The sequence below is a fragment of the Phyllostomus hastatus genome, unplaced genomic scaffold (genome assembly GCF_019186645.2).
Source record: "Phyllostomus hastatus isolate PE091 unplaced genomic scaffold, TTU_PhHast_1.1 phas_contig_17, whole genome shotgun sequence".
NCBI classification, from domain to species: Eukaryota; Metazoa; Chordata; class Mammalia; order Chiroptera; family Phyllostomidae; genus Phyllostomus; species Phyllostomus hastatus.
Genome location: NW_025333664.1, coordinates 20,451,576 through 20,479,216, shown reverse-complemented (window position 1 = coordinate 20,479,216; position 27,641 = coordinate 20,451,576). Strand labels below are relative to the sequence as shown.

At 44.6% G+C, this 27,641-nt stretch overlaps 1 protein-coding gene across 1 annotated transcript; it reads right to left on the bottom strand.

Moving 5' to 3' along the window:
- Nucleotides 1–1,666: 1,666 nt before the first annotated feature.
- Nucleotides 1,667–19,846, bottom strand: COMMD7 (COMM domain containing 7). Its single transcript, XM_045833686.1, has 9 exons — nt 19,630–19,846; nt 15,741–15,794; nt 15,539–15,641; nt 5,130–5,186; nt 5,011–5,048; nt 4,215–4,305; nt 3,850–3,899; nt 2,978–3,026; nt 1,667–2,442 (listed from the first exon to the last, which is right to left on the bottom strand). Exons 1-9 carry the CDS (start codon nt 19,711–19,713, stop codon nt 2,366–2,368), a joined length of 603 nt encoding a protein of 200 aa, XP_045689642.1. The 5' UTR covers nt 19,714–19,846; the 3' UTR covers nt 1,667–2,365.
- Nucleotides 19,847–27,641: the final 7,795 nt, after the last annotated feature.

The following is a 27,641-nucleotide window of genomic DNA, read 5'->3' as shown; positions in this document are numbered from 1 at the left end:
GTGAAAGCATTTTTTGGGTGAGATTAATATTTAATTTGGGGAACTTTGAAATTAGAGTAGATTCCCCTCCATAATGTGGGCAGGCCCCCCTTGAATCAGTGGAAGGTCTTCAAACCAAGACTAACTCCCCGGCCTCCCTCAGCAGGAAGCAATTCTGCCAGCAGACTGCCTTTGGAATGGATCTGAAACACCTCCCTGGGTCCTTAGCTGGCTGGCCTCCCCTGCAGATTTTGGACTTACAGAACCTCTGCAATCATGTGAACCAATGCTTTATCAATGAATCAGCCCTGGCCGGTGTGGCTCAGTGGATTGAGTGCAGGCTGCGAACTAAAGGGTCACTGGTTCAATTCCCAGTCAGTGCACATGTCTGGGTTGCAGGCCCGGTCCCCAGTAAGAGGCATGTGAGAGGCTACCAAACATTAATGTTTCTCTCCCTTTCTCCCTCCTTTCCCCTCTAAAAATAAATAAAACCTTAAAAAAAATGAATCAATCTCTATACATACACCCCCCCTCCGTTGGTTGGTTCTGCTCTCTGGAGAACCCTAATCCTAATACTGGCACTATTTAGCAAAATTGCAAATATTGGTTATGATCCACTCACATATGAGAACATGCTGCAACCACCGAAAAGGATACAGACTCTGTGTACTGCAGGCGAGATCTCCAAGGTGTATTAAAAATAGTGAATATAGTGCATAATCATTTGTGCAAACAAAAAATGGGTAAACATTTAAATTCCTACTGCTTACAGCAGGGAAAAACTCTGTAGAAGGGAACCTAGGGAACTGATAGCAGGGGTCACCTGCTGGAGGAGGGCAGTAGGGAACTGAGTAAATGGGAGACATGGCAGAGGGACCTTTTTGCTTTATTCCTTTTAATGCTCTTTGATAAACATATTCTTTGGCCCAGCAATTCCACACCCATATAGTTACCTCATAAATGTACATCCATGCATGCAAAATGACATACATACAAAAACATTCAGTTGCAGCACTTCTTACAAGAGAAGAAGAATGGAAACAACTTAAACACCCATAAGCAGGGAACCGGTTACACAAACCATCATTCGAAGAAACATGGCACATTGGTTTCACATGAGGAGGCTGCTTTCTGTTCCGTTGTGATTTCCAAGGTAAGTGGGAAGAAGCAAAGTGCAGGACTCGGCGTGCACAGTGTGCTGCCATTTGTGTGTATGTGTGTGGGGGGGGACGTCAAACTCTACGCATGTGTATTTGCAAATGCATAAAATACCTGCAGAAAAACACAGACTGAACCAGCGACAGTGCTGGACTCTGGGGAGGGGAACTAGGTAACTGGAAAATGGAGGTGTGAAAAGGAGTTACTTTACACTGTACCTTCATGGGTACATACTACCCATTCCAAAATTTTTAAAATTTCTGAGAGGAGAAGTAGGAGGAAGTTAAGTGCTAGGGCAGGGGCTAAGGTCATCTGAACACAGAGCAGAGAGATGCTCTGCTCTTCATGTTTTTAACCTGAGTTTCCCCAGAACTGCTCTTACAAATTCCTATGTTGGACCGAAGCTACTTTCACTGAAGACCCAGGGCCGCCACCCAAGCCGGGGAGGTGATTTCTGAAGATCAGAGCATTAGCTCTCTGCAAGGCCGATGGCTCTTTGATCCATACATAAAAACAGCTGGATGCAGACTTTTTCTTTGGAACCATTTTTATTAATCATCTAACCAACAGAGGTGGTCAGCTTGAACCCAAACAAGCTAAAACAGCACCCCCCTCCCAAGACCAGCCTGATTATAGCACAATAGGGCAAAAGCAGAAATGAAGACAGTTAAGCCTCAGTTCTTTTCATTGTAGACCAAACATGTTTCTATACATAGATCCCTCCTTAAAAACTGATTAGCAGCGCACCACCACCACAGTCACAAAGTGTGGAAATCTTGCCGGGGGGCTCCCCATGTGTCTGTCATCCGCAGAGTCACCTCCTCCTCAGCCATAAACAAGCCCTCGCTTCAGGGGGAGGAGGACGGGAAGCGCGTATCTTTAGTGATAGCACCATCTGTTCACCCTGGAATTTTGGTGGGGAGGTGACTCACTGGTTTCCTCCCCGCATCTGAGATGCAATAGCCTTTCTGAATTTCTAACAAGTGTCCTGGGAGATCGGTGGTGGAGGTTCCCTTAACAAAGAGTTTACAGGGTAATTGTGTAGCGCTCCTTAAGTACTTAATCCTGTTGTTTTTCAGAAACCTTGCACCTGGGCGCCCAACAAACAAGCAGGGCCAAATCGGGGTCCCGCAGGCCTGTGAGTGAGGTGCTTCTCAGAGCCGTCACCCACAGGGGAGGAGGTGGCAGGGGACGGGGCATGGTGGCGATGCGGGGTGGGGGACAGAAGTCAGCTGAAACACTCCATGCTGGTTCTGACTCGCTCCATCTCGTGCAGGAAGCTGTAGAACTGAGGCAAGGTTAACTCTGGGGGAAGAAAATTCAGTTTCAGGTAAATGTTCCCAACTCCACAGAATCATCCAAGAAAATTAAATTCCACCCAGAGATTTTTTCTTCTCTTTTCTGGCTTAGCACCACCAAGTAGCTCTTGATAGGTAATTGATCATAATAAAAAACTGAGAGCCTTGAGCATAGGAAAGTTCTCAGTTCCGTAAAAAAGGAGAGGAGTTTAAAACGGTCCAACTCCACGGCACAGAGACAAAGAAGCATTATTTAGGCTGTTTCAGTGTGACTTCTACAGCGAGAGCTTCTTGCTCTTCGACCTCTGCCATTCCTTTCTCCCCTCTTCCCAGAAGGTTCTTCAGTTCTGGGGTCTCCAACTGCCAATGGCTTATTAACAATCTTTGCATCATCTTTTAGGAGAGGAAAGGCAGTAGTTACAATACAGCTTGGCAATGGCTTTGATTTTCTGGAGGAAATGATTTGTGGTGGGCTACCTAAGCCCACTGAGGGAAGAGAACACAGAGAAAGTGAGAAGGTTCGAATGGGAATTTGGACTCACCTATATATAAATTTTCAGTTTGATTTCCTTTCTTAACCACCAACTTCAACTGGTTAAAAAGAAGAAATAAAAAATTTTAAATTAAAATGACAGCTGGATAAAGAAATTCTTGAAACCTGAATTTTCACTTAAACATCAAAGCATCCAGTTTTTTAAATTTACATTTTTTAAAAAATTTATTAATTCTAGCCCTGGCTGGCATAGCTCAGTGGATTGAGCGTGGGCTGGGAACCAAAGTGTCCCAGGTTCGATTCCCAGCCAGGGTACATTCCTGGGTTGCAGGCCATGACCCCCAGCAACCGCACATTGATGTTTCTCTCTCTCTCTATCTCCCTCCCTTCCCTCTCTAAAAATAAATATAAATAAATAAAAATCTTTTAAAAAATTTATTAATTCTAGAGAGAGGGGAAGAGAGGTAGGGAGGGGGGAGAGAGAAAGGAAAAGAACATCAATTTGTTGTTTCACTTATTTAGGCATTCATTGGTTGCTTCTTGTATGTGCTCTGACTGGGGACTGAACCCATGACCTTGGCATATGAAGATAATGCTCTAACAACTGAACTACCTGGCCAGGGCAAAGCACCCAGCTTCTACCTTCAGAGTCATATAGGAACAGTCTGGTTGTCCACCAAAACTTCTAACAAGTCCCATGACCAGAGGAACAACTGAATTTTAAGAATAATGCCTGGGTCCTATTCACCTGAAAGTGAGCGTGTTGGTGAGCATGTCTTTGGCTGCCCACCTCGCTCTGAGCTGTACAAGACGCTTCAGTGGGACATCCATGTAATGGGATATTTAACGACACCCAGTGCAGGTTTAATAATTTTTAACCAAGTCAAAAATCTACACATTTTCAACGATGAGAAGACTTACTTGTAAAAAAATACTTCCTACTTTTTCTAGCTCGCTGCTTCCAGAAGTCACTATAACGCAAAAGAGAAAACCAGTAAGTGGCTGGTTGGGGGCCCACTCTGAAGACCCCAATATTGCAGGCTGTTGCAGCAGAAGCCACATGGGTGTGAGTATGAGGAAAGCAAAATGTGCTTTTCATGAAGTCAACACATTAAGAGACAAGGACAGAAACTGCTGTCCAGTGGACAGCAATACAGAGGGGCAGCTGCTGGCCCCAACAGTCTCTGAGGACCGAGGACACCTCTTCCCTATCGAAGCTAGCCAAAAGCCTCTGCAGCCCCACCCTCTATCACCCAGAGGGCGCAAGACTGGCTTTAACTAGTTACCTCCAAACTTCCACTCCATATCTATAAGCTGGTTGATCATCAGAGTCTGACCCATGGCCCATCGAGCAAGGGTGGGGGCATTCTGCTTCCACTGGAACAAAAGCAAATAGCCAAAGTTATAAAATGGGGAAAATCCCCCCTCTTCATTCCGCCCCCAACACAGCAATGCTATTTACACGGCAGGAGGAATGCAGAACTAAGGGCTTGTCTGTGCGCAGATCTGGGGGGTGGGGGAGTGTAGAGGGGCAGATGGCAAGATAAACGTTTTCTTTCATTCTAAGATTTAATCCATGTGGGAACAACTGTATGACATTTATACTCGGTCAAACCAGAGGGATGCACTAAAAAAATGCACAAAAATGACAGGTGCACTAAATAGTTCAGTTTAAAAGTCGGATGTATGTCATTTGCATGAAACCAAATGAAAAACATTAAGCTGGGGAAATGGCACGTGATGATTGACGGCTTTGCCTTAGGAGGCATTTTCCGTTTGATTCTTTTCACGAAATAAAAGCAAACAATCGTAACCTTGATTAAGAGGAATTATGAAATGGATTGAGCACGGGCTGTGAACCAAAGTGTGGCAGGTTCGATTCCCAGTCAGGGTACATGCCTGGGTTGCAGGCCATGACCCCCAGCAACTGCACATTGATGTTTCTCTCTCTCTCTCTCTCTTTCTCCCTCCCTTCCCTCTCTAAAAATAAATAAATAAAATCTAAAAAAGCCCCACAAAAACCCAGAGAGATGTTTTCATAGGAATAAGGGACCCCTTTAAAAAAAAGAGGAATTATGATACCTTTTCAGAAAAGTAAGTGGCCTTCTCCTCACTAAGACCTACGAGAGAACATAGGGAGACATTGTAATAAAGAGCTGCAAGGCCTGCTACCCTGAGCAGCCTCGGTGACGGTGACCTACCCAAAGTTATGAAATCAGCCCGGACCTGCTCGGCTGTGAGACTCTTCTTCAAGGCACCTGGAAAAAGGGAGAAATCAGTTAAAAAGGGCAAACCAATCAATCAGCTGACAGTATTTAATGGGCACAACTCATACAATACAGATGACAAAAGGAACATGGACACCTCAGCTAGAAGATCTCAATGCACCTGGGGAGCAATGGCACATTTGGGACAAGTGCAGAATAAGAGAGACCATTGTGTTTATTGTACAGTGTTTACCCACCCCCTTCTCCAAAAGTATGGAAGACATTAGAGACAGGAGAAAAGACTTCATGAACTTGGGGATAGGGGTACCTGATTGAGGAAAGAATAAGGCCCCAGATTCCCGAAGCAAAGTGGGGGAAGTTCAATGTTAGGCACAGGGGCAACAGCCTAGAACTGTACCGCACAATATATAACCACTAAACACGGGTGGTTATTTATATTTATTTAAATGAAATACAATTTTAAATTCTGTTCCTTAGGCCCTGGCTGGTGTGGCTCAGTAGACTGAGAGTCTGCCTGCAGACCTAAACGTCGCCAGTTCAAATCCCAGTCAGGGTACATGCCTGGGTTGCAGGCCACATCCCCAGGTGGGGGTGTGCAAGAGGCAACCAACTGATGTTTCTCTCCCACTCTTCCTCTCTCCCTTCTCCTCTCTCTAAAGATAAATAAAATAATAAATAAATACATAAATAAATAAATTCTGTTCCTTATTCACACTAGCTATTTCAAGTACACAATAGCTACATGGCCCCAGTGGCCACAGTCCTGGACAGTGCAGATTATAAACCATTTCCATTTCCATAGAAAGGGCTATTGGATAGTGTTGCCCTTGAAAATTAGCTTTCAGGAAGTACACCTAGATGGACTAAAAAGTTTGGCCTTTACAATTCACAAGTCCCTCTCAAGGAAGGCATCAAACCTTCCCCTCAGAAGCCCTGGAATACTCCCCTGTGGGGGCTGCTTTGTTCTGCCCACGAGCTCCGATTCCTGAAAACAGTGTTGCCAGCAATCTGGGCCTCTCAATGTTTAACCTGCCAGCCACACAGCCTAGAGTCACAACCTGGCAACCACTTTAAAATTTTCCACATCTTAGCCTTCCAGATGACTAATTAAAGAACAAGAAGACATCCACCACCATCCAGGAAGGGCCCTGAAGTAATACCCTAAACCCAAGTCCCTACCCCCATCTTACTCCAGAAAAACAATCCTAACGGCTGTTGTCCTGCAAAATAAACCATGTCAACAAAGGGAGGAAATCTTTTATCTCCAAAATCAGATGGAGCAAGGAAGCCACAGGGAAATAAAAAAAGGCAAGACCCCAGGAAACCTTGGCCATAAAGGACTTCCAAGAAGGGGGTCACTTCCCAGCCAATCCAATGAACCCAAACTGTCACGTGTACAACTCCTCCACGTACACCCATCTCAAACCAGACATTTTGCTTGATGACCCCAAAGTACTCAGAAGTGGGCATTATCATCGAAGCTGTCATTAACCAGGAAACTTAATTAACCAGGAAACCAGCTCGAGCTTTTGGGGGGAGAAAATTTAAAAATGTATAGTCAATAACTACACTGCCAAGAATTCACCCAATAGATTCACCCCAAAAGTATACTTAGATACATGTGGGAAGCTCGTTAGTAATGTCCGTAGTAGAGATGAGAAGTCAGAACAGTGGGCTGCTTTGGGTGCATCCACAGAGCAGCCTGGATGTCAAGGTGATTTTGTTAAAACTTAATTCAGACCCCGTCTCTCCTCTGCTGCTCAAAACCCTCTAACAGCTCTAACGGTTGCACTTACACTGAAATCCAAAGTGCTTACAGTGCCCTGCACGAAACGGCCTCCTCTGGAGCCCCTGAGCTCTCTCCCTTGCTTACTCTGCGCTTCCTGTGATGGCCCAGGCAGGTTCCTACCTCCAGGCATTCGCCCTTGTGGTTCCCTTTGCTGGGAACACTCTTCCTCAAATCTGCACACGACTCGTCCCCTCTCTTCATTCTGGCCTCTGCCTGAATCTCACCTCTTGCAGGCCCCCCTGACCACTCTGTTCCGAGTGGTGCTGCTCTTCACTGGTACCCTTACACTGCTGCACTTGTCTGAGCTGCATGTGTAACTAACTACCCAATTTTGTTAGATATTTATTGTCAGGTTTTTTACTAGAATATCAGTTTGGTAAGAACTTGGTCTGTTTTGTGCATCGCTGCTGTCCAAGCTCCTAGAAAAGTGTCCGGCGCTAAAAACAAAAACATTCTGAATGAAGGAATCCCTGCGATGGAATATTATGCAGCTTTTAAAAAGGAGATAGCTCTCAATGTGCCAGTTTGCAAAACATAATTAAAAGAAAAGGAAAGAGCAGTCTACACGGTGTGATTCCTTCTGTGAAAATAAAGATGGTATAGCGTCCTTATGGATAGCCTTAATTATATCCTATCCGATAGCTAAGTAGGCAGATGTGAGGCACATTTTTTTAACATACCCACAAAAAACTTAAGAGTGGATATCTTTGGGTAAAGCGGTTGGGTGGGACTTTTCTTCCTTTCTGTCATTTTAGAATTTTCTAGTTGCATGTAGGTTTTTTAAAATGTAAAGGTGGTAAAATTGTGAGCTGTTTTGGTTTCCTTTCTTTTTTCCATTCATTGATTTCAGAGAGGGGGAAGGAGGAGAGAGAGAGCAGTGACTTGCTGTCCCACTGATTCACGCGTTCACTGGCTGGTTCTTGTGTGTGCCCCCACCAAGGACGGAAATCGCAACCCTGGCGTATCGAGACGATGTTCTGATCAATGGAGCTATCGGCCAGGGCTTGTTTCCTGTATTTTTCTATAATTAAAAACATAAGTGTCATTTTTAAAAAAGCCGTTAAATGAATTGCCGAGGGCCACAAGAGCTGGCAAATGGCAGGGACAAGTAGTTATAGGCCAGACTGCCCCACACCCAAGCTCTACGTGAGGTCATTGTGAGATGCTGTCCCAGGGAAGCACCACTGGGCAAGGCCTTGACAGTGACCGAAAACAAAGGCTCTCAACTACAGGGACCAATGGGCAAGTTCTCCATCCTTCCATTACCTCTGGCAGGCAGGAACCATACTTAAAAATAAAGGATTTGCATCATGCTAGGCCTCAAGTCCTTAACTAATTCCTTCCCTTCTCCCCTCTCTCCCTTCCTCTTTCCCTAAAAAATACACCTGCACCATGCTAGGCCTCAAGCCCTTAATCCATATCTTCCTTCCATTCCTTCATTTACTTGAGGTCTAACTGATATATGGCATTGTGTAAATTTATGGTGTTGATTTGGTACATTTATATATTGCAATATAATTACCACTATACATTAGCTAATACTTCTGGCACATCACATAATTATTTCCTTTTTGTGGTGAGAACATTTGAGATCTAGTCTCTTACCAATTTTGGAGTCTATAACACAGTATTCTTGACTATAACTCTTAACTTCCTTTTTAGCTTTTTCCTTTGGTGGTTACTTTGCACTAAGCACAAGATAGGCCTGCAGCCTAGACCCAATGACATATAAGGAAACTGTGTGAGCTCCAGGGCTGGAACCACCAGGACACATTAGTTGGTGAAATTTCAGAATATCCTTCTTTAAACAGAGATCACCATATGAGATGGTTTAAAAAGTCCCTGAGTACAAATTTCCACTGGAACGGTCACCTCAGGCAAAACTTCACCGCCATCAAACAGTATGGTGGACAAGACAGAGGTAGAGGTGTATGTGAGGAGGAGGGTTTAAATTCTGCCAGGAACACTTGACACATGAGCAAACACTGTCATTCTACCCTGAAACCTACATAAGCTTATTCAGTGTAATAAGGGAAGCCCAAGGAACAGAACTAAGCCTTGGTGAAAATTCCTGGAGGGACATGGGAGAGGACGGTGAGCTGTGTTCACTCAGTGATTGCAGACCCAGAAATCTGACCGGCTGAATCCACCCTGCAAGGGGCATGGTCCCTGCACATGGACTTACTGAGCAGCTGCTACAGGCCAGCACTCTGCTGGATGCTGGGAAACATCAATGAACCTAACAGGCAACAATCTCTGCCCTCACTAGGCTCACATTCTCTCGGGAGGGGAAAACCATAACTATAATGTAACAAGTAAGTACGCCATGTATATGATAAGGTGAAAAGTGCCACAGAGAAAAGTAACAGAGCAGGTTAAGGGTGTAAGTCCTGGGAAACTTAGGTCAGTGGTTGATTAAATACCATTTGTAACTATTGTTTAATGCTAATTTTTTTTCCCCAGAAAGAGAGAATTCTGTTTGGAGTGGAAAAAGGGAGTTATCACTTTTTCTTAAAACAAACTAACAAACAAATAAATCAGCACACACAAGGACTAGACATCTTGCAAAGTATTAAAAATAAAAAACAGTCTTAAAACATGGCCCTGCTGCTGAGTCATCCGTGATCTTGTCCGGGAGACAACTCCTTATGATAATGACAGTCACAGCATCATCAGTGGTGCGGCTACCGCTTCCTGAAGCGAGCTTGTCACATCTTTAATCTCTCTCCATTCTCATAACAATGTATAGGCTACTAGTATTAGCTCTGCTTCACCCCTGGAAAAACAGATTCTCAGAGAGGTTAAGTGACTTGGCTCAAGGTCTCAGGGCTGTTAAGTAGCCACAGTGACAAGTAAGCTTACAACAGCTACCCAGAAACCAAATGCAACGTGAGGACCACTTATAAATAAAACGCAGACAAGGGGGAAATCTGAACACCAAATGCATACTTTCATTTTAAATATGATAATGGTGTTGTGGTTTGATAAGAGATAGAAAAAAGTCCTTTTAGAGATATATAACTATGTATTTAGGAATTCATTCATCAAATGATTTAGATTTGCTTTAAAATAATCCAGTTTGGAGAGCAGTAAGAAGTGGGTGGGATACAGACGAAGCAATTTGGCCATGGGTTGATAGACTGTTGAAGTCAGGTGTTTTTAAGAATTATATACTAAATAGTAAAAGATAAACATTTAGCCAGATGGAAGGGGAGTGTGGGGGAATGGGTGAAGAGGTGAAGGGATTAAGAAGTACAACTAGCCCTGGCCTGATGTAGCTCAGTGGATTGAGCGCGGGCTGCGAACCAAAGCATCGTAGGTTCGATTCCCAGTCAGGGCACATGCCTGGGTTGCAGGCCACGACCCCCAGCAACCACACATTGATGTTTCTCTCTCTATCTCCCTCCCTTCCCTCTCTAAAAATAAATAATAAATAAAATATTGAAAAAAAGACTGAATCTTGATTTAAGATGAACTCATTCATGAGATCTTCAAAATAGTTAAAAAAAAAAAAGAAGAAGTACAAATAGTAGTTACAGAATAGCCACGGGGATGTAAAGTACAGTACAGGAAATGAAGCAGCCAAAGAACTTACACGCATGACCCGTGGACATGAACAATGGTGGGGGGACTGCCCGAAGGAGCGGGGGTGCTAGGTGGAGGGGGGCAAAGAGGGAAGAATCAGGACAACTGTAATAGCATAATCAATAAAGTATAATAAAAAACATTGAAAAAATCTACTAGGCTTTGATTCAAAGGAGGTTCCAGCCCCAGCTTTTCTACTGCAAGATGATCTAAAGCAAGTCACTCCCCTGCTGTTAGGGCTCCAAGACCCAGATCAGACTAGATCAGCACTTCGCAAAGCTTTTACCCAACCCGCACCGCCTTCCCCTTCCCCCGTGACCAAAAAAAAGTTCCCTGATTAACTGTTTCACAGATACTGGTTAAGCAGGTTTCAGAGACTAAGATATGGAAATGTGTGTGAATCTCCAAGGTTCCAAGGCTGGGGAGGTGAGGAGACATATTTTTTGACTGTCTGGCCGCTGAAGCCTTTTCTGAATGAAAACCAGACTTTGGGGAAGACCAATCTGTTCTGGACAATTCCGAGGACCCTTAGCTCCAATGAGCTCTGCTTGTACCGTGAGGTCTGACTGCACGGGCAGGACCAGGACGATGGAAGTGGAAGGGGACGGCAGTCTCGCAGTTCAGATAGGGAAAGGCCTTGGGTACCAAAGGAAGGACTAGAGACTTCATCGCGTGAAGTAAATAGCTGCGAGGAGAAGGAGCAGCGCCGTCCCGTTGTTCTGTGGACCGTGGAAGTGCACTCCAGGCCACACTGGAGCCCGGGATGGGAGACTAGAAGTGGAGATGTCACTGACACAATAAGGCACAAAGGGCCAAGAACTTACTCTGGAAGGGCAGCCTCTGGGGCTGGAAAGAAAGGGAGACACAAGACCAAGAAATGAGGAAGAGGCCAGGGGACTTACAGGCCCCAGTGTCAGGTGCTCAGAGACACTCTCGAAGAAATGGAGAGTTTACACAGGAAAACTCTGCAGGGAGACAACAGTCAGCCGCATGGGAACAAAAAGAAGAGTAAAATACACTTTGAGAGCAGACAAACACAGCAAACCCGAGACTTCAATTCCAGAATTTGAAAAGCTTGAAAGCTCTGGGGCATTAAATAGTCAAGAGGTAAATTCAGATCCTCTCTATTAGGCGAAGGAATATTTTATTTTGCCACCTGATACTGCGGCACGGGAGCTAAAACTAACTGAATCATCAACAATTAAGCTGAAATTTAGCAAGTACTGTGTTAAGTGCTTTACATATACTCACCCACTTATTCCTAATGACACTGCCATCAACTGCTCTTACTACTCCATTTTTCAGATGAGAAACTGAGCCTCCAAGAGGCTGGTTGGTCCAAGGTCGAATAACCACTCTCGGCGATGTGAACCACACTCAGACCCCGTGAGCCTCCAGAGCCCATGTCTGGACTGGTATGCTAAGAGCGCTTTCAATGTTCTCTGCATCTACAGAAAATGACCTTCTACAAACAATCCTACTACAAAAACACCCAGCATCCCCCGGGAGGGTCACAGACTCCCCCAAATTCAGTTCAACTCACCCAGCATGTACTAAGCACTTGCTCTATGTCATTAGTTAACTTGTAACTGTAGCTACAGCAAGAAGTATAAGCCTCGCCCCGGACTTCAAGGAACTAGCTATCTGTTAGAGCCACGAGACAGACACAAAGCAGTATGGACAATAGAAAAGTAAATGATTACGGTTCGAAACAAGAGCTGCAGATAAAAAAAAAAAACAGATCTCAGCTGCGGAGAGGAAGGGAGGTCACTGGGGACTGAAGTGGTTTAGGAAGGCTTTCCGAGAGAGGCCGCACAGTGGCTGGAGCTCAGAGTCTGGGGAGGACGGAGGGCAGTTGGACAGGATGGAGTGGAGCAGGGAGCAGAGAAGAGAAGAAAGACGGGAAGAGTGCAGGCAGGGACACCAGGCAGAGGTCCTCAGAGAATCAGTGTCCTCGACAGCTCTAGCGGAGACAGGTCTCCACCTGCAGACAGACCCATTCCCACGAGTGTAGGCTTGAGGATGAGAGCAAAGACTGCTGGTCCTCACTCTGGGCACCTGTCCTATGGAAATGCTCACCCACGGCGAGTACGCAGATGTCCTAAGGATGCTCACGGGGGCACTGTTTCTGAGAGTGAGAAGTGAGAGCAACTAAAACACCCAGCAGTAGGAAATGGATTAACTAGAAGGAGACACTTTTAGTCCCAGGTGCACTACGGTCACCACAAGAATGCAGCTGACGTGGAGAGAGCTGCGTGATGCACTCGGTATGAAAAAAATGCAAGCAGTACAGCTCTTCTGTGGTTTACTCTCATTTATGAAAAATAAGACTGCATATAAGCCTGTCAGTGTACGTGAAAATATTAAAAGACGTACTTCAAAATTATATTGTGATTATTTCTAGAGAGTGGGATGACAGTAAAAGGGAATTTTTACTTTTGACTCTCCATAGCTCTGCACTATTTTTGAAGTTTGCCATGAAAATTTATTCCTGAGTCCAAAAGACCGCAAGTTCCCATCCAGCCTTGTGGTTCACATGCCTCTAACCTTCCATGAGGGCCAAGAACACAAGAGGTGCACAAACAGAGGATCATAAAATTTCACAGTTGAAAACCTCAGGGGCCTTGACCCACGTGGCTCGGTTGGTTGGGCATCGTCCCACAGTGCAAGGGGTTGCTGGTTCGATCCCCTGCTGGGACATGTGCCTGGGATGCTGGCTGGGCTCCAGGTGGGGGTGTGTGTGGGAGGCACTGGTCCATGTTTCTCTCTTACATTGGTCTTTCTCTCCCTCTCTAAAAATAAATAAATAGATAGATAGATAAATAAAATCTTTTAAAAAATGAAAAAGAAAACTTCAGGGATGTTCTGATCCAAGTCTCCAGCCTGATAGGGCACAAGACAGGGCAAAGGACAGGGAGGACATGGGAAGACATCCAACAGGAACAAATAAATTTAAGCTCCCAACTTTTAGTGTACCACTGGGCTGAAGTCCTAGGAAGATCAGCTTACTACTGATTTTAAAAATGATTTTATTTATTTATTTTTAGAGAGGGGGAAGGGAGGGAGAGAAAGGGAGAGAAACATCGATGTGCGAGAGATAACATCGATTGGTTGCCTCTCGCATATTCTCAACCAGGGACCTGGCCAGAAACCCAGGCATGTGCCCTGACTGGGAGTGGAACCTATGACCTTTTGGTTCGCAGGCCAGCACTCAGTCCACTGAGCCACACCAGCCAGGGCTGATTTGTTTTTTATTCATTTATTTTTAGAAAGAAGGGAAGGGAGGGAAAAAGAAAGGGAAAGAGGAACATCAGTGTGGGAGAGAAACATCGGCTGCTTTTCGCAGGTACCCCAACTAGGCAACAGGCCCACAATCCAGACACATGCACCTCCTGGGAATTGAACCTGTGGCCCTTTACTCTGCAGGATGACGCTCAACCAATTGAGCCACACCAGTCAGAGCATTATTGATTTTTAAAATATGCAAACCAGGGATGGTTTTTACCTCCCTGTTTTACCTCCTCTCAACCTTGTCAACATTTACTGATTCTTTAAGACTGGGCTCGGTCCTGGCCAGGTAGCTCAGCCAGTTGAAGCACTGTCCCAATACACCAGGGTTCTGGGTTTGATCCCTGGTAAGGGCACATATGAGTCAATGAATGAATGTATCAATGAATGGAACAACAGATAGATGTTTTTCTCTCTCTTTCTCCCTTCCCCTCTCTATTAAAAAAAAAGAAGGACTGGACTCAAATGTTGCTTCTCTTTAGAGAAAATTAACTAAATTGCCAAATTAATTCTAGCAACTTTTTAGATAATACATGGCCTAAAATAAACAATTGAAACAACCTGCAGGCCTACCACCAGATATAGCCACAGTTAACATTGTTTTTCTTTCTTTCTCTCTTTCTTTTCTTTCCAAAAATAGGACTGTGGTAGAAAGTTTTATAAACTACTATTTTTATCAGACAGTGTATTGTGAAAGATTTTCCATATCGTTATATTTTCCTCAACATCATCTTTTAAAATTACTACATAACTTATAACTTACACACGAGCAACCTTGCACAGAGGTACTGTGCCAAGCATTTTATTTACATTGTCTCAATCTTCAAACGAGACTTCCCCTCAACACACACCACACACACACACACACACACACACACACACACACACGCCTACATGGGGGCGGGACTGCTAAGGAGGGGTTGTTGTCAGGGGTTAAGAGAGATGGGTACCTGGCCAAAGTCTCCCACTTACCACGTGACAGACTGGGTTTCACACCCAGGTCCATCTAACTCCGAACTGTGAGTTCTTGACCAACCAGAATGTCCCCTGGCAAAAATGGACCACAACTCCTTACACCAATCTCCAGTTGCTGGACAATTTGATTGTTTTAATTTTCCCCTATTTTATACAGCGGCGCCCAGTGCGCGGCCCTACAGCCACCCCTTCCTCATCTCCTCCCTCCTGGCTCCAAATTGCCTGACTGCTGTGGGCAAACTGCTTCTCAAACCACCTGTAGGGAAAGACCTTTCTTGTTTTCAATCCACTGGGAATCAAAAAATACTAATCCTAGAAATAGGAAATGAAAAAAACACATACAAAATACAAGCCCCAAGTGATTAAAATAATAAAGTTTATGTTATATATATTTTACCACACTAAAAAAAAAGCACCATTTTAAAAAAAATTATTAGATTTAAGAGACTTTGTCAAATTGCTATAAAAATTTCTCAATGCTTACTCTCGGTTTCTGTGTGTACTATGCCAAGGCCCAGATAACATTTTGGGCACTGGAGCCAGGGTTCAGACTACGCTCTGAACTGCCCCTCTGTTACATCCCACCAGGGCTTCCTCTTCACCTGGCTTCCCGCCCTGGAACGCCAATCCCTCCCATGCCTGACGCACTGCTGACTGTTCTGGCTCCGTGTCTAGAGTGCTTGCTGACTCTCCGGACTGGGAGGAATGTTCAAGCAATGTCTCTGACCTCAGACAGGCTGCTCACCATTTGGAACCAGAAGGAGGCTTTTCACGATGCTTCTGAGGGGACCAAGACTGATCTGATTGGCGGTGGCAAATTCTGAGAGTTGAGTCATAAACCTTTCTACCTGCAGAGAGAGAACAGCATAAATGAGGCCTTCGCTTTCTAAGTATCTCAGGATTACAGACCCATGCTCGGGAACTCTTCTTTCCACAAAATACTTTACCTCTTTTGGCTCAGTTAGGAAGTGGAAAAGCACTTCTGTCAGGGCGGAGAACTGCTGTGAAGGGAATAACACAGAAATTCAGGAAGATTCTCCTTCTGATCAGTGTTCCCACATCCCATCCAGCCACAGACCATCAAGAGAGAAGAGAGTAACACACAGGTATTGATACCTGTTTTAATCATCTTAAAGTTACAAATACTCACAAAACCTCCACCAGTGTCAATATATTGTCTGAAACACTTGTATATTTTATTGGGACACTTAGGAGATATGTACTGAGAGACTGCGAGAGTGAGCACATGTGCAAACACACACCTCGCGAGTCTAAATATACACAAGAACATACACACTCATGGCCTGAAAGGGAAATTCACTGGAACATTAATAGCAGTTACTTTTTTAGTGTGTTTGTTTATACTTCCACATACTTATTATTCAAACATAAACCAACCTAATACATAATTTCTCCTCCCTCCTCCGCACAAATAGTAACACACCATATACAAACTTTTCCTGTACCTTGCTTTTTAAAAGCAGTACTTTTGCAGAGAGAAATTTTCAGTGATTTTTATTTTCTTCTGTTTCATCTACCCATATTTTCTGGGGATTTTTACCCCCATAAGAAACTTCTTATGGCCCTGACTGGTGGGGCTCAGTTGGTGGGGCATCCACCCTGCAAAGTAAAAGGTTACCGGTTCGATTCCTGGTCAGGGCACCTGTGAGAGGCAACCCATTGATGTTTCTCTCATATCGTTAAAACAGTAAAGTTTAACACTTTATTATTCATTGTCTTAGACCAGTCTCTTATTATTTTGTGCACGTAAACTCTCTCTTTATCAGTGTTGTATTATTGAGGACTGAATGTTTGTCCCCCAAAATTCCCATGTTGAACTTATTACTGTGTTTGGAGATAGAGCCTGAGAGGAGGTAGTGAAGGTTAAGTGAGGTCATAAAGTTGGGGCCCTTAACCCCACAGGGCGGGTGGCCTTGGAAGAGGAAGAGACACCAGAGGTGTCTTTATATTTTTCTGAATTTCCTCTCACAACCATTCTAAAAATGATTATTTTCTCATCCCACCTACTTTCAAGGCTCCACAATACCTAGGACTGATCACCAGCAGCACGGAGCACAGCAGATACACTGAGCACTGCACTGTGTCTCTGTTTCTACCCTGCTCCAGCAGATCACAACAGGCTGTGTCCATGAAGCCTTTGCAAACCTCACTGGGTTTAGTGGCTAGCTGGTGTACACTAGGCATTCAGATGAATACCTACCAAATAAACAATAAATGGCGATGCCAACATTAACACAATGATTCTTCTTCTCCTTTAGGCTTAGGTTCAAAATAAACTCAGTTGGTAGAGTGGGTACTCAGAAAAGTTTTACCACCCAACAAAAGGGGAGCCAAGATGGCCCCCAAGGCTGGTAAGTTGCTTATCAGGAAAAAGCTTTCTGTGTTAAAAACAAAGGTAAGCCCTGGCTGGCGTAGCTCAGTGGATTGAGCACGGGCTGGGAACCAAAGTGTCCCAGGTTCGATTCCTAGCCAGGGTACATTCCTGGGTTGCAGGCCATGACCCCAGCAACTGCACATTGATGTTTCTCTCTCTCTCTCTCTCTCTCTCTCCCTCCCTTCCCTCTCTAAGAATAAATAAATAAAAAATCTTTAAAAAATATATATTAAAAAAAAAAAAACAAAGGTAAATGTTTAGAGTGTGTTTCAAGGTAAGACAATGAGTCAAGTCCTGACCTTAAAGGAAATGGTTTGTATTTTCCAAGTTGGAGGTAACTTTAGGGATCATACAATCCAGTAGCTTAAAGTTATTATTATTTTTAGTTCAAGTACAGTTGGCATACAATATTACATTAATTTCAGGTGGATGCTTAAAGGGTTTTTTTACAGCAGAATCTTTTTTATTCTCCAAATGGAAGTCTTCCAGAAAACACCTACACATAAACAAGAAATATGTAAGCTACCTCATTCAGGAGATCATCTACACAGCTCTGTTCTAGTGTGTTTAATTCCCTAGGATCTGAAATTCAGACATCTGGTCCTGAATTCCTGGCTCCATCGCTTCCAGACTGCCTGGCTTTAAACCAGTCACTTTATTTCCCTGAACCATTTTTCTTATCTGTAAAATGAGAACAAAGTTAGCACCTAACCTTTACCTTTGTTGCTAACATAAAGAATTTAAGACAGTGCCTGGCATATGGGGCATGGCCAATAAATAGGAGCTGCTTTCATTTAACTGCTCTGATTGTTTCCTCATCTGTAAAATGGGATTAATAATAGTACCCACCTGGGAGGGTGGTTGCAAGGATTCAATGCATTAATATACATAAAAGCACTTAGAACTGTGCTGTCTAGTACAGTAGCCACCAGCTACGTGTAGCTACAGCACTTGAAAAGGGCTAATCTGAGACATGCTATAAATGTAAAATACATGCCAGAACCAGAAAACTTAGTACCACAAAGTAAAATATCTCATTGATATTTTTATGTGGATTACATGTTGAAATAATATATTGATATAGAGGATTAAAGAAAACATTAACTTTCCATTCCTTTTTAATTTTTAAATGTGGCTGTTAGAAAATGTAAAATCAGCCCTGGCTGGCCTGGCTCAGTGGATTGAGCGCGGGCTGCGAACCAAAGCATGGCAAGATCAATTCCCAGTCAGGGCACATGCTTGGGTTGCAGGCCACAGCCCCCAGCAACCGCACATTGATGTTTCTCTCTCTCTCTTTCTCCCTCCCTTTCCTCTCTAAAAATAAATAAATAAAACCTAAAAAAAAAAAGAAAATGTAAAATTAGACATGCAGCTTGCAATTTATTTCTATTGGACGCTGCAGCCTGAGAAAATGGCTGTCATTATAATCACTGTCACCATTACTTAATGAGAACACAGGGGGTCGTCGAGGATGCTGAGATGAAAGGGAGGGCCCCACCTCCTGAAAAGTTACAACCCAGCGCGGATAAAGAACTCTGCAGAGGGTGAGAGGCATCACTTTCAGCTATCTATTTTGTCTGCTTTGGGGCCATCAAGGGGAATCCCAAACAGTACAGGGACAGGAAGCCTCCAAGACGGACTGGTTGGCACCTGTGGCCTGGAAAGGGACAAAACGGCTTTGGCAGCTCCACTCCCATGAAGACCAGGCCCTACCCTGTGCAGAGTATATACCTGTCTTTCTTTGAGAACTACGAGGGCCGCATTTCCCTTAACTGGAGGTGTGGGCGAGGGGGATGTCATCGCCAGCTTCGCCCCAGACCCTGCCCTCGGCCTGCCCTCGGGCCAACAGAACCCCTCTCTGGCCTGGCTATTACGTAAGCCTACACAGGACCCCCGACTTCCTAGCCCGACTCTACGCTACCCTCGGGGTGCCCAGACCCTCCTCAAGCCCCTCGGCCTCCCTACTAAATGTCTCAGCCCTGCCCCGCCCACCAAGTCCCACTGCTCCCCCACAATCCCTCGGCCTCCCAAAGCCCTCAGCCCACTACTTAGTTCCCCACTCTCTCCAGCCTCGTCAAGACGCTCCTCAGTCCCTCTTCTGGGATCCCTCAAACTCTGCTCGTTCCCTTCAGTCCCCCAGCCCCACCTCTGAGATCCAAACCCCGCGAGAGACCTCTCGGCTTGCCCTTAGGCCTCCGACAACCCTCGGCCCTCCTAAATCGCCACAGATCCCAATTCAGCTGGGCCCCTCCCTGAATCCTCCCAAAGCCATAAGGCGCACCGGACGCCGCTCGGTCTGGTACCCCCAAGCGCTGCTAGACCCCAGGAGGCCCTCCGCCTAACCTCGCAGCTTTCCACTCAGCCCTCCCGGCGCCACCTCGGGCCGCGGCTCCGAAGCTCCACGCCCGGATCGCCCGGTGCACCCAGGCCGCCAGGCCCACCTGCACGCCCAGCTGGTTCAGCTGCTGCATGTCGCCGCCCACTGCCTCGGGCACGGGGTCCTGCGTGCAGTGCAGGCGGCCCATGGCGTGCCCCGGGACCCGCCGCTCCCGCCGTCTCCCTCCGCTTCCTCCTCCGCCGCCGCCCGTCTCGCCGCGCTTCCGCAGCCGCACTTTCGCCACGGGCAGCCGCCGCCGCCACCGCGCTCCTCCCCCGGCCAGCGCGAGAGCGGGGCGGGGCACCCCCGAGGAACCGCGGACACGGACACGCGCGAACTCCGGGGTGTGGGGGCGGGGCGTCCCGGCGAAACGCCCTGGAGGCGCCACTGACACGCGCGGCCGCTGCGCCCAGGGGTGGTCCCAGAGGAACGCGGGATTCTCTACCTGTTCTCCCGCTGGGTGACTTCTGGGTGCAGCCTGGCCTTTCCGAACCTCAGTTTCATTATCCCTATAAATGATCTCTGGGGTGGCTAATTCTAAAATGTTTGCAACATAGCCTGACACTCAGGAAGTCCTCAATCAATGGCTAGGTGCTATCATTTATCACGGTTGTTCAGTCAGGCCGAGTGTTCCCGGGAGGGCCTACATCAGAGGAGAGCAATAGGTCTCAAACTTGAGCTTTCACCAGCACCTTCGGGGGGCTTACTTCAAGGCCTATGACTAGGTCCCACCCCCAGTGTCTGGTTAGAAAGGTCCGGGATGGAGCCTGAGAATTTGCATTTCCAGCAACTCCTCGGGGACGACCCTTTGAGAACTTCTGGAGTGGAGGGTCTGACCGAAAGAAGGGCAAGGGCTGTGGTAGTGCCAGGGAGGGCAGTGGTCAAGCGGGTAAGGGGAGGTTGGTGGGATAGTTGATAGTCACTGCGGCCCTGAAACGCTTTCACCCCCGAGTTCTCTTCCAAAGGACCCCTTGAGTTCCCCAGGTCCCCATTAAGAAAAGGATACACGCTCCCTGCAATCTAGGACCTGACCTCCGAGACCTTCACCTACCCCTGTGCCCAGCCTTGAGAATATGGAGGTTTTGCCTAGAGGATATGGGGTCGGGGAGAACGGGCAGGATTGGCTGGATTTCTCTGCCAGGCTTTCCACTTTACCCTTCCGGAAAAATCCCTCTGGAAGGGTCTGAAGAAAACATCTTCTATCCAGAGGCCAGGCTCCTCACCTTTAATCATTATTGCATTCATTTATTCATTCAACAGATAATATTGAGTGCCTACAATGGGGCGGATGCCAGGACAGGTGCTGGGACATCACAGTGACACAATTAGATGCAGTGCCTGGCCTGGTAGAAGAGAGTTTAGTCAAGAAGGTAGACAGACACATGTGAAATTCATGTGTGTGTAAAATCATTAACTGGTGCCAAGAAGTACAAAGTACTTTGAAAATGTGTCCAGGGCACTTGTCCAAGTTCAAGGTACAAGTAAACCTTTGGGCTTCAGACAGACAGGGATTGAACTCGGACTTCTTGACTCACCATCCAGGAATTTTTATTTTAAATATTTCTAATCTTTTAAAAAAGAGCTTGGACGGGGAATTATATTTATTCGTATCTTTAAGAGTTAAATTAATGTTGTTGAAGTATAATGTATATGCAATGAAATGTACTCATTTTAAGTGTGTTTCTTTAAATTACTTTAGCTTTTTTTTTAAACATCCTTGAGGAAACCACTGGATTTCCTTTATTTCTGCTCCTACAATGACGGGTGCTGAGGCAGTTCATAAATATTTGTGGAATGTGATTAGCTTATATGACAGAAAATAGAGAAAGGGAAAGAAATTCCCTTGAAACTGCAGGCCAACACTGTAATGAGACAGTAATGGTGTTGTCTTCCAGTCTTTTTCCACATGACAAGCCATTCATTGGGGTGTCTGTGATTTGTTTTGCTTTTACACAATCAGGGCTCTCCCCAGCTATTAAGTTCTGTTCCTCAAAGTGTGGTCCTTGAGCCAGCAGCACAGACATTACCTAGGGGTCTGTTAGAAATGCAGACTCTCAGGCCTAACCTAGACCTGCTGATTCAGGATCTGCATTTTCAACAAGATCTCCAGGTGATTGCTGGGTGCATTCAAGTTTGAAGTACAAATAATAACCATTTTTAAATGCCTACCATGTGCAGGGGTTTTTTTTAACACTCAAATACACGCCATGTATGTTAATAGTTTGCATAACCTACCTATTGTTCATATCATTTCTATTTTAATGCTTATCACATTGAGTTATTGCTATCACAGTGCTATCTCAATGCTATCACATTGAGTTGTGTGCTGTTTACACATTTGGTTCCCCCACTTACTAATTATTTTGTCTCGGGCAAATTACTAAATTTTCTGTGCCTCCATTTCTTTTTTTAATTATTTTTTATTTTTATTTTTAATTTATTGTTTTTCGGAGAGAGAGAGGAAGGGGGAAGAGAGAGGAAAAAAATCAATTTATTGTCCCACTTATTTATGTATTCATTGGTTGACTGCTGTATGTGCCCTGACTGGGGATTGAACCCACACCCCGGCTTGTGGGGATGACATTATCACCAACTGAGCAACCTGGCCAGGGCTCCATTTCTTTTTTCAATTGTAAAAATGGAGATAATAATAGAACCTACTTGAAAAGACGAAATGAGATGATGCTCATAAAACACTGAAAACAGCAACTGGCCCATGGTAAGTGTTCAAAAATGCTTGTTATTATTCCAGTTTTTCAACAGAACATGGTAAAAAACATCCCTTTACACAATTTTCCCCCACATCTTATCATTTCTTTGGGAAGAATTCCTAGGAGGGTCAAGGAATACTATGTTCAGAGTTTCTGGGTTCAAAATAGCACAAGGATGGACAAAATTTCAAGGTAGGGAGAGGCAGGACCGTAACTGATCTCTCCGAGAACACCCAGAAATTAGCATCTCACCCTGAACAGGGACCTGCAGGCAGGCAGATCCTGCCAACAACCCACCTCCCCTCAGCCCCAAGGAGAAGTCCAAGTGCTCCGAAAGAAGTCCTCAAAATCTTAGACAATACTATTCTTGGCTTAATCCATAAATGGTCCAAAAACATCATCATAAAATACGCCATAATATTCCATGGACTGACCAGGTAACTCAGTTCATTAGAGCATCATCCTCATGCTCCAAGGTTTTGAGTTCAATTCCCAGTCAGGGCACATACAAGAAGTAACCAATGAATAATGCATGACTAAGTAATGCATGACTAAGTGGAACAACAAATTGATGTTTCTCTCTCTCTAAAAATCAATAAATTAAATATATATATATTCTACTGAATGCCCATATCTAATTCCCACGATTGCCTATTTAGGCCTTTACGATTTTTCAGTTTTATTAAGAACTTCGCAAGTAACAAAAAATAATAGATAAAAATGGTCTTTCCGGCATTCTCCTTCACAATCCGCTCTCAGATAGAGGAAGGAGCAATAATTGCTGTTAATGTGATAACTTTGTAGCAGGAAATGCAGACCTGGGACCAGGCCTCCCTTCTAAAGAACCCCTGCCTCCAGCAGCTCCCATTTCAGCCTTAATGAGGGACCTTGCTCCCTTCATTCACTTTAAAATGTCCCTGTGGAAAGCAAAGGACACCCCCTCCCCCAACCCTGCAAGTGAAAGAAGTTCATTAAGAAGTTCTTTCTCAGGCGAGAGAATTCCTGCTGGGAATTTCACCAAGGGGCCATGTTCTCCCTAGGAGAAAGGCTGGCCCTTCACTCTCTAAAATGCCAAAGGACATTGTTTAAAAACAAACTTTTTATGTTGCGATAACTGTAGATTCACAGACAGTTGTCGCAGACAGTTGTAAGAAGTCATACAGTGAGATCTCTGTACGCCTTGCTCAGTTTCTCTCAATGCACAGATTTCATGTGGTACACTTACACAGTACAGTCTCACACCAGGGGATTGGAACAGCAGAGATACAGAGGGATCCCACATGTTGCCCAGGGGCATTTTAACAGAAGGGGCAAAGTCTAGGCCCTCTTCTACCGAAAACTGGAAAAAAAATTACTGTGGACATTTTCATGTTTCCAGTTATTATCCTAATCACACCTTCCATATTAGCTCCTCTATTATAAAGGCACATAACAAAAAGGCAAAATGACAGTTAGCGTAGACTTTTCAAAAACACCTACAGCATGAAAGTCAACAACAAAGCAAGTCTGGGGAAATTTTCCAGATGAAAAGAAACTAATAAAGACAAGTTAACTAAATGCAATGTGTGACCTTGGATGGAGATACACAATTGCTATAAAAACACATAAAAAGATATTATTGACACAGCAGTGTGGATATACTTTACTAAACTGTACACTTAGAAATTGTTAAGATGGTAAATTTTATTGTTTTGTTAAACTATAATTTTAAAAGAAGCCATTATTGGGACAATTAATGAAATTTGAACACAACAATAAATTCGACAAGAATGTTGTATCCGTGTTTAATTCCTGAATTTGATCATCATACTTGGTTACGTAAGAGAATGTCTTCATTCTTCAGAAATACATGCTGGAAGTATTTAAGGCAAAGGGGGACAAAATGTTTTTAAGAAAAAGTCGAGGGGACAGTGCCAGTGTGGCCCGTGATAATAATTGGTGACTCTGGGTAAAGAGTATACACGGTTATTCTCCATATTTTCCCTGTCACTCTTTTGTAAATTTTAATTTATTTACAAAACAAATTTTAAAAGAGGCTTAAGAAAAGTTAAATGATCTTAGTCCCCATTCTCTCATAAGGGAAATCATTTTTTATTTTTACAAATGTATCTTTGGGTGCCCACTCTGGGAGAAGTGCGGGGCCATTTACATGCATTTTTCTCCCTTAATCCTCTCAGTGAGCCCACCGGGAGGTCTTCACTCGCATCCTTGTTTTTTGTAGGAGGGGAGATGGGTCTTGGGGAGGTGCTACCCAGTCATTTGCCAGTTGGGAGCAGGACTGAGGGTCCCTCTAAATCTGCTCTCAGGACCACTCTGGAATGACCAATTAGACTTCTTTCTCCATGTTATTATTATTATTTTTGAACTATGAACTCATACATGCACTGTTTACACTATTCACAGCATCTTGCCTTTTCATTTAGTCTATCTGGGAGCTCCCTCCCTATCGGCACTTACAGACTTGCTAGTTCTTTTCACAGCTGAGTGGTGTTTCATTGTACGGATAGGTCCTATCTGATTTAACCACTTACGGTTTGCCCATGTTTTCACGATTACAAACAATGCTAGAGAGAACAATCCTGCATATATAGATATCTTATGAATGACTAGGTCTCAGAATGGAACTGCTAGGTCAGTACCTTCCATTTGGGTGGGAGTTGCCAAATTGCCCAAGAAGATTTGAAGTCAGCCTTGTGTCACACGTCTGTTTTAGTTTTTGTAATTTTTTTTAAAGAAATGGCTATTTTTTTTGAAGACTTTATTTATTTATTTTTAGAGAGGGAAGGGAGGGAGAAAGAGAGAGAGAGAAACATCAATATGTGGTTCCTGGAGGCCGTGGCCTGCAACCCAGGCATGTGGCCTGACTGGGAATCGAACCTGAGACACTTTGGTTCACAGCCCGAGCTCAATCCACTGAGCTACGCCAGCCAGGGCTAGTTTTTTGTAATTTAAAAAATTACTTTAAATTGATTTGAGAGAAGAAGGGAGAGAAACAATGCTTTGTTGTTCCACTTATTTATGCAGTCATTGGTTGAACCTGCAACTTTGGTGTGTCGGCGTGATGCTCTAACCAACTGACCCACCCAAGCCAGGGCTCAAGTAACATGTCTTTATTGAGCACCTACTATGCACCACCACATCGTGCTGGGTGCTGAGACAAAGCAGTGAACCAGAAAAAAAACTCCCCTGCTGGGAGGCTGTTAAGGCAGAGGAAATGAGACACTTAAAAAAAAAGAGTTAAAAAAAATAGTAAATCAGGGCCAGGTTGGATGCAAACTCAAGAACACTTGGAGTGGTGGTGAGATTATTGATTCGTTGTCAAATCGACTCTGAGCTCCCTGGAAGCCAAGGGAGAGGAGGCAATTCCACTTTTAGTTTTTTATCCTTATACAGGTAAATGAATACAAACTTCTATGGTTGAATTTCTAGGTGAGTTCCAATTCTGATTTTCACATACGAAATGGTGATGAATTTACTTTCCTGCTTAAAAATATTTTTCCAAACCTCAAGATTTTTCCCTTGAGACAAATTTGAGATATGTAATTCCTGGAGTAAAGTGGAAGCCTTTTTAAGATCTTTGGCCTAAACTCCAATGGAAATTTACGCACTCCTCTCTAGAAATTTGCTCTCTAAAGAGCCTTTTGGTAGTTCCTAGTTTTGAGGGTGGAGGTGATAATGCCTCCAAACTTTTGGGAATCTCACCCCTTATTTCAAATTCAAGTTAGGACTCCTTTGCCTAAGAAAATAGGGGCTCGGATCTCTATTGTCTGCTTTGTTTGTCTCCTCAGGAATGCCTGCCTGGCCCCGATTGAGGTTGCAATGCAAGTAGCTGCTGGGTGCCGCGAACGCGACCCGGGAGTGTAACCTTGGAGGAGCTACCTGGAGAACTTTCTCTCGCAGACCCTTTTTACCACCTTAAAGATTAAGGAGTCCCTTCATTCATTCAAGCCTCCGATCTTTACTGAGCACCTCCTACGTGTCAGGCCCCTTGCCAGGTGCCGGGGACAGGGCAGTGAACGGCTCAGACGACGGCACCTCCCCCATGCAGCTCACAGTCTAAGATGGGGTGTGGGGGAGACTATATTAGAAGCTCCTCAAAGATATCACAGAGGGATAAAGGCTAGGAAGGAGGGTGGGGGGTTGTGAGTAGGTTCAAACCTACTGGGGGGTGGGGCAGGAGAGGAAGCCAGGTGTAAGGAGGCCTGAAGGATGAATGTAAGTTAAGCAGAATTGTGACACTCTGGACAAAAGGGTACAACAATCAAAAGGGAAGCCCTGGGATCGTGGGCGTGTCACCCTGCTTTCTCCTGTTACTCTTCAGGTCCTCGGAACTCAGTACAGTCGTTCCCACTTTCCCGTTCCCACTTCCCGTGGCTTTGCTTTCTGCAATTTCAGTTACCCACGGTCCACCACGGCCTGAAAGTATGAAATGGAAAACTCCAGAAGTAAGTAATTCATCAGTTTTAAATTGTGCACCATTGTGAGTAGCCTGATGAAATCTTTCGCCATCCTACCCAGGGCGTGAATCATCCCCTTCTCCGGAGTCTCTAGGCTGTGCATGCTCCGCACCCCTTAGTCCCTCAGTAGCCACCCCTGCCTCGCTCCCGTTCCAGGAACGCTCACTTTACTTAAGAATGGCCCCAAAGCACAAGAAGAGCAATGCTGGTCACTCGGATATGCCAAAGAGTAGCCATAAAGAACCTCATATTTTTTGAAAAGGTGAAAGTTCTTGACTTAATAAGGAGTGAAAAAGTCACATGCTGAGGTTGCTCACATCTATGGTAAGAATAAATCATCCATCTGTGAAATTGTGAATAAGGAAAAAAAAATTTGCACTAGTTTTGCTATTGCACCTCAGACTTCAAAAGTTATAGCCACATTGCATAATAAATGCTTAGTTAAGATGGAAAAGACATTACCTTTGTGGATGAAGACATGAACGGAAAACGTATTTTAGGAGCAACTATAAAGGACACGTGGACAAATCCAAGTGAGGGTGGAAGCAAGGGAGGGAGGAGGGTTTGGCTGGGGTGGGGGTGGGGGGAGTGGTGGGCATTAAACACAGACAACTGTAATTGAACAACAATAAAATAATAAAAAAACCACCACGTGTTTCTATTGATGGCAGCATATTGTGCCAGAAAGCATTTGAGCCCGTGTGCAGACTTTAGCCAGAGATACCTTGAAACAAGTGACACCAGGCCATTTACTGCAAGATTCAGGAATAGTTTTGGCATTTTATCATATCGTATTATCCCAAGAAGAAGTGTGAGTACAGAACATGATATTTTGAGAGAGGGAGACTACATTCACATAACTTCTATTATAGTATATTATTATAACTGTTGTACTTTATTGTTAGTGT

Bases quoted from the DNA above. Each gene is read 5' to 3' on its own strand.
- COMMD7 (XM_045833686.1), bottom strand. From the start codon at position 19,713: ATGGGCCGCCTGCACTGCACGCAGGACCCCGTGCCCGAGGCAGTGGGC. The intron at 15,642-15,740 runs GTAAAGTATTTT...CTCTCTCTGCAG, and splicing joins TCCTAACTGAGCCAAAAGAG to GTAGAAAGGTTTATGACTCA. The intron at 5,049-5,129 runs GTAGGTCACCGT...GTTCTCTCGTAG, and splicing joins GGCTGATTTCATAACTTTGG to GTCTTAGTGAGGAGAAGGCC.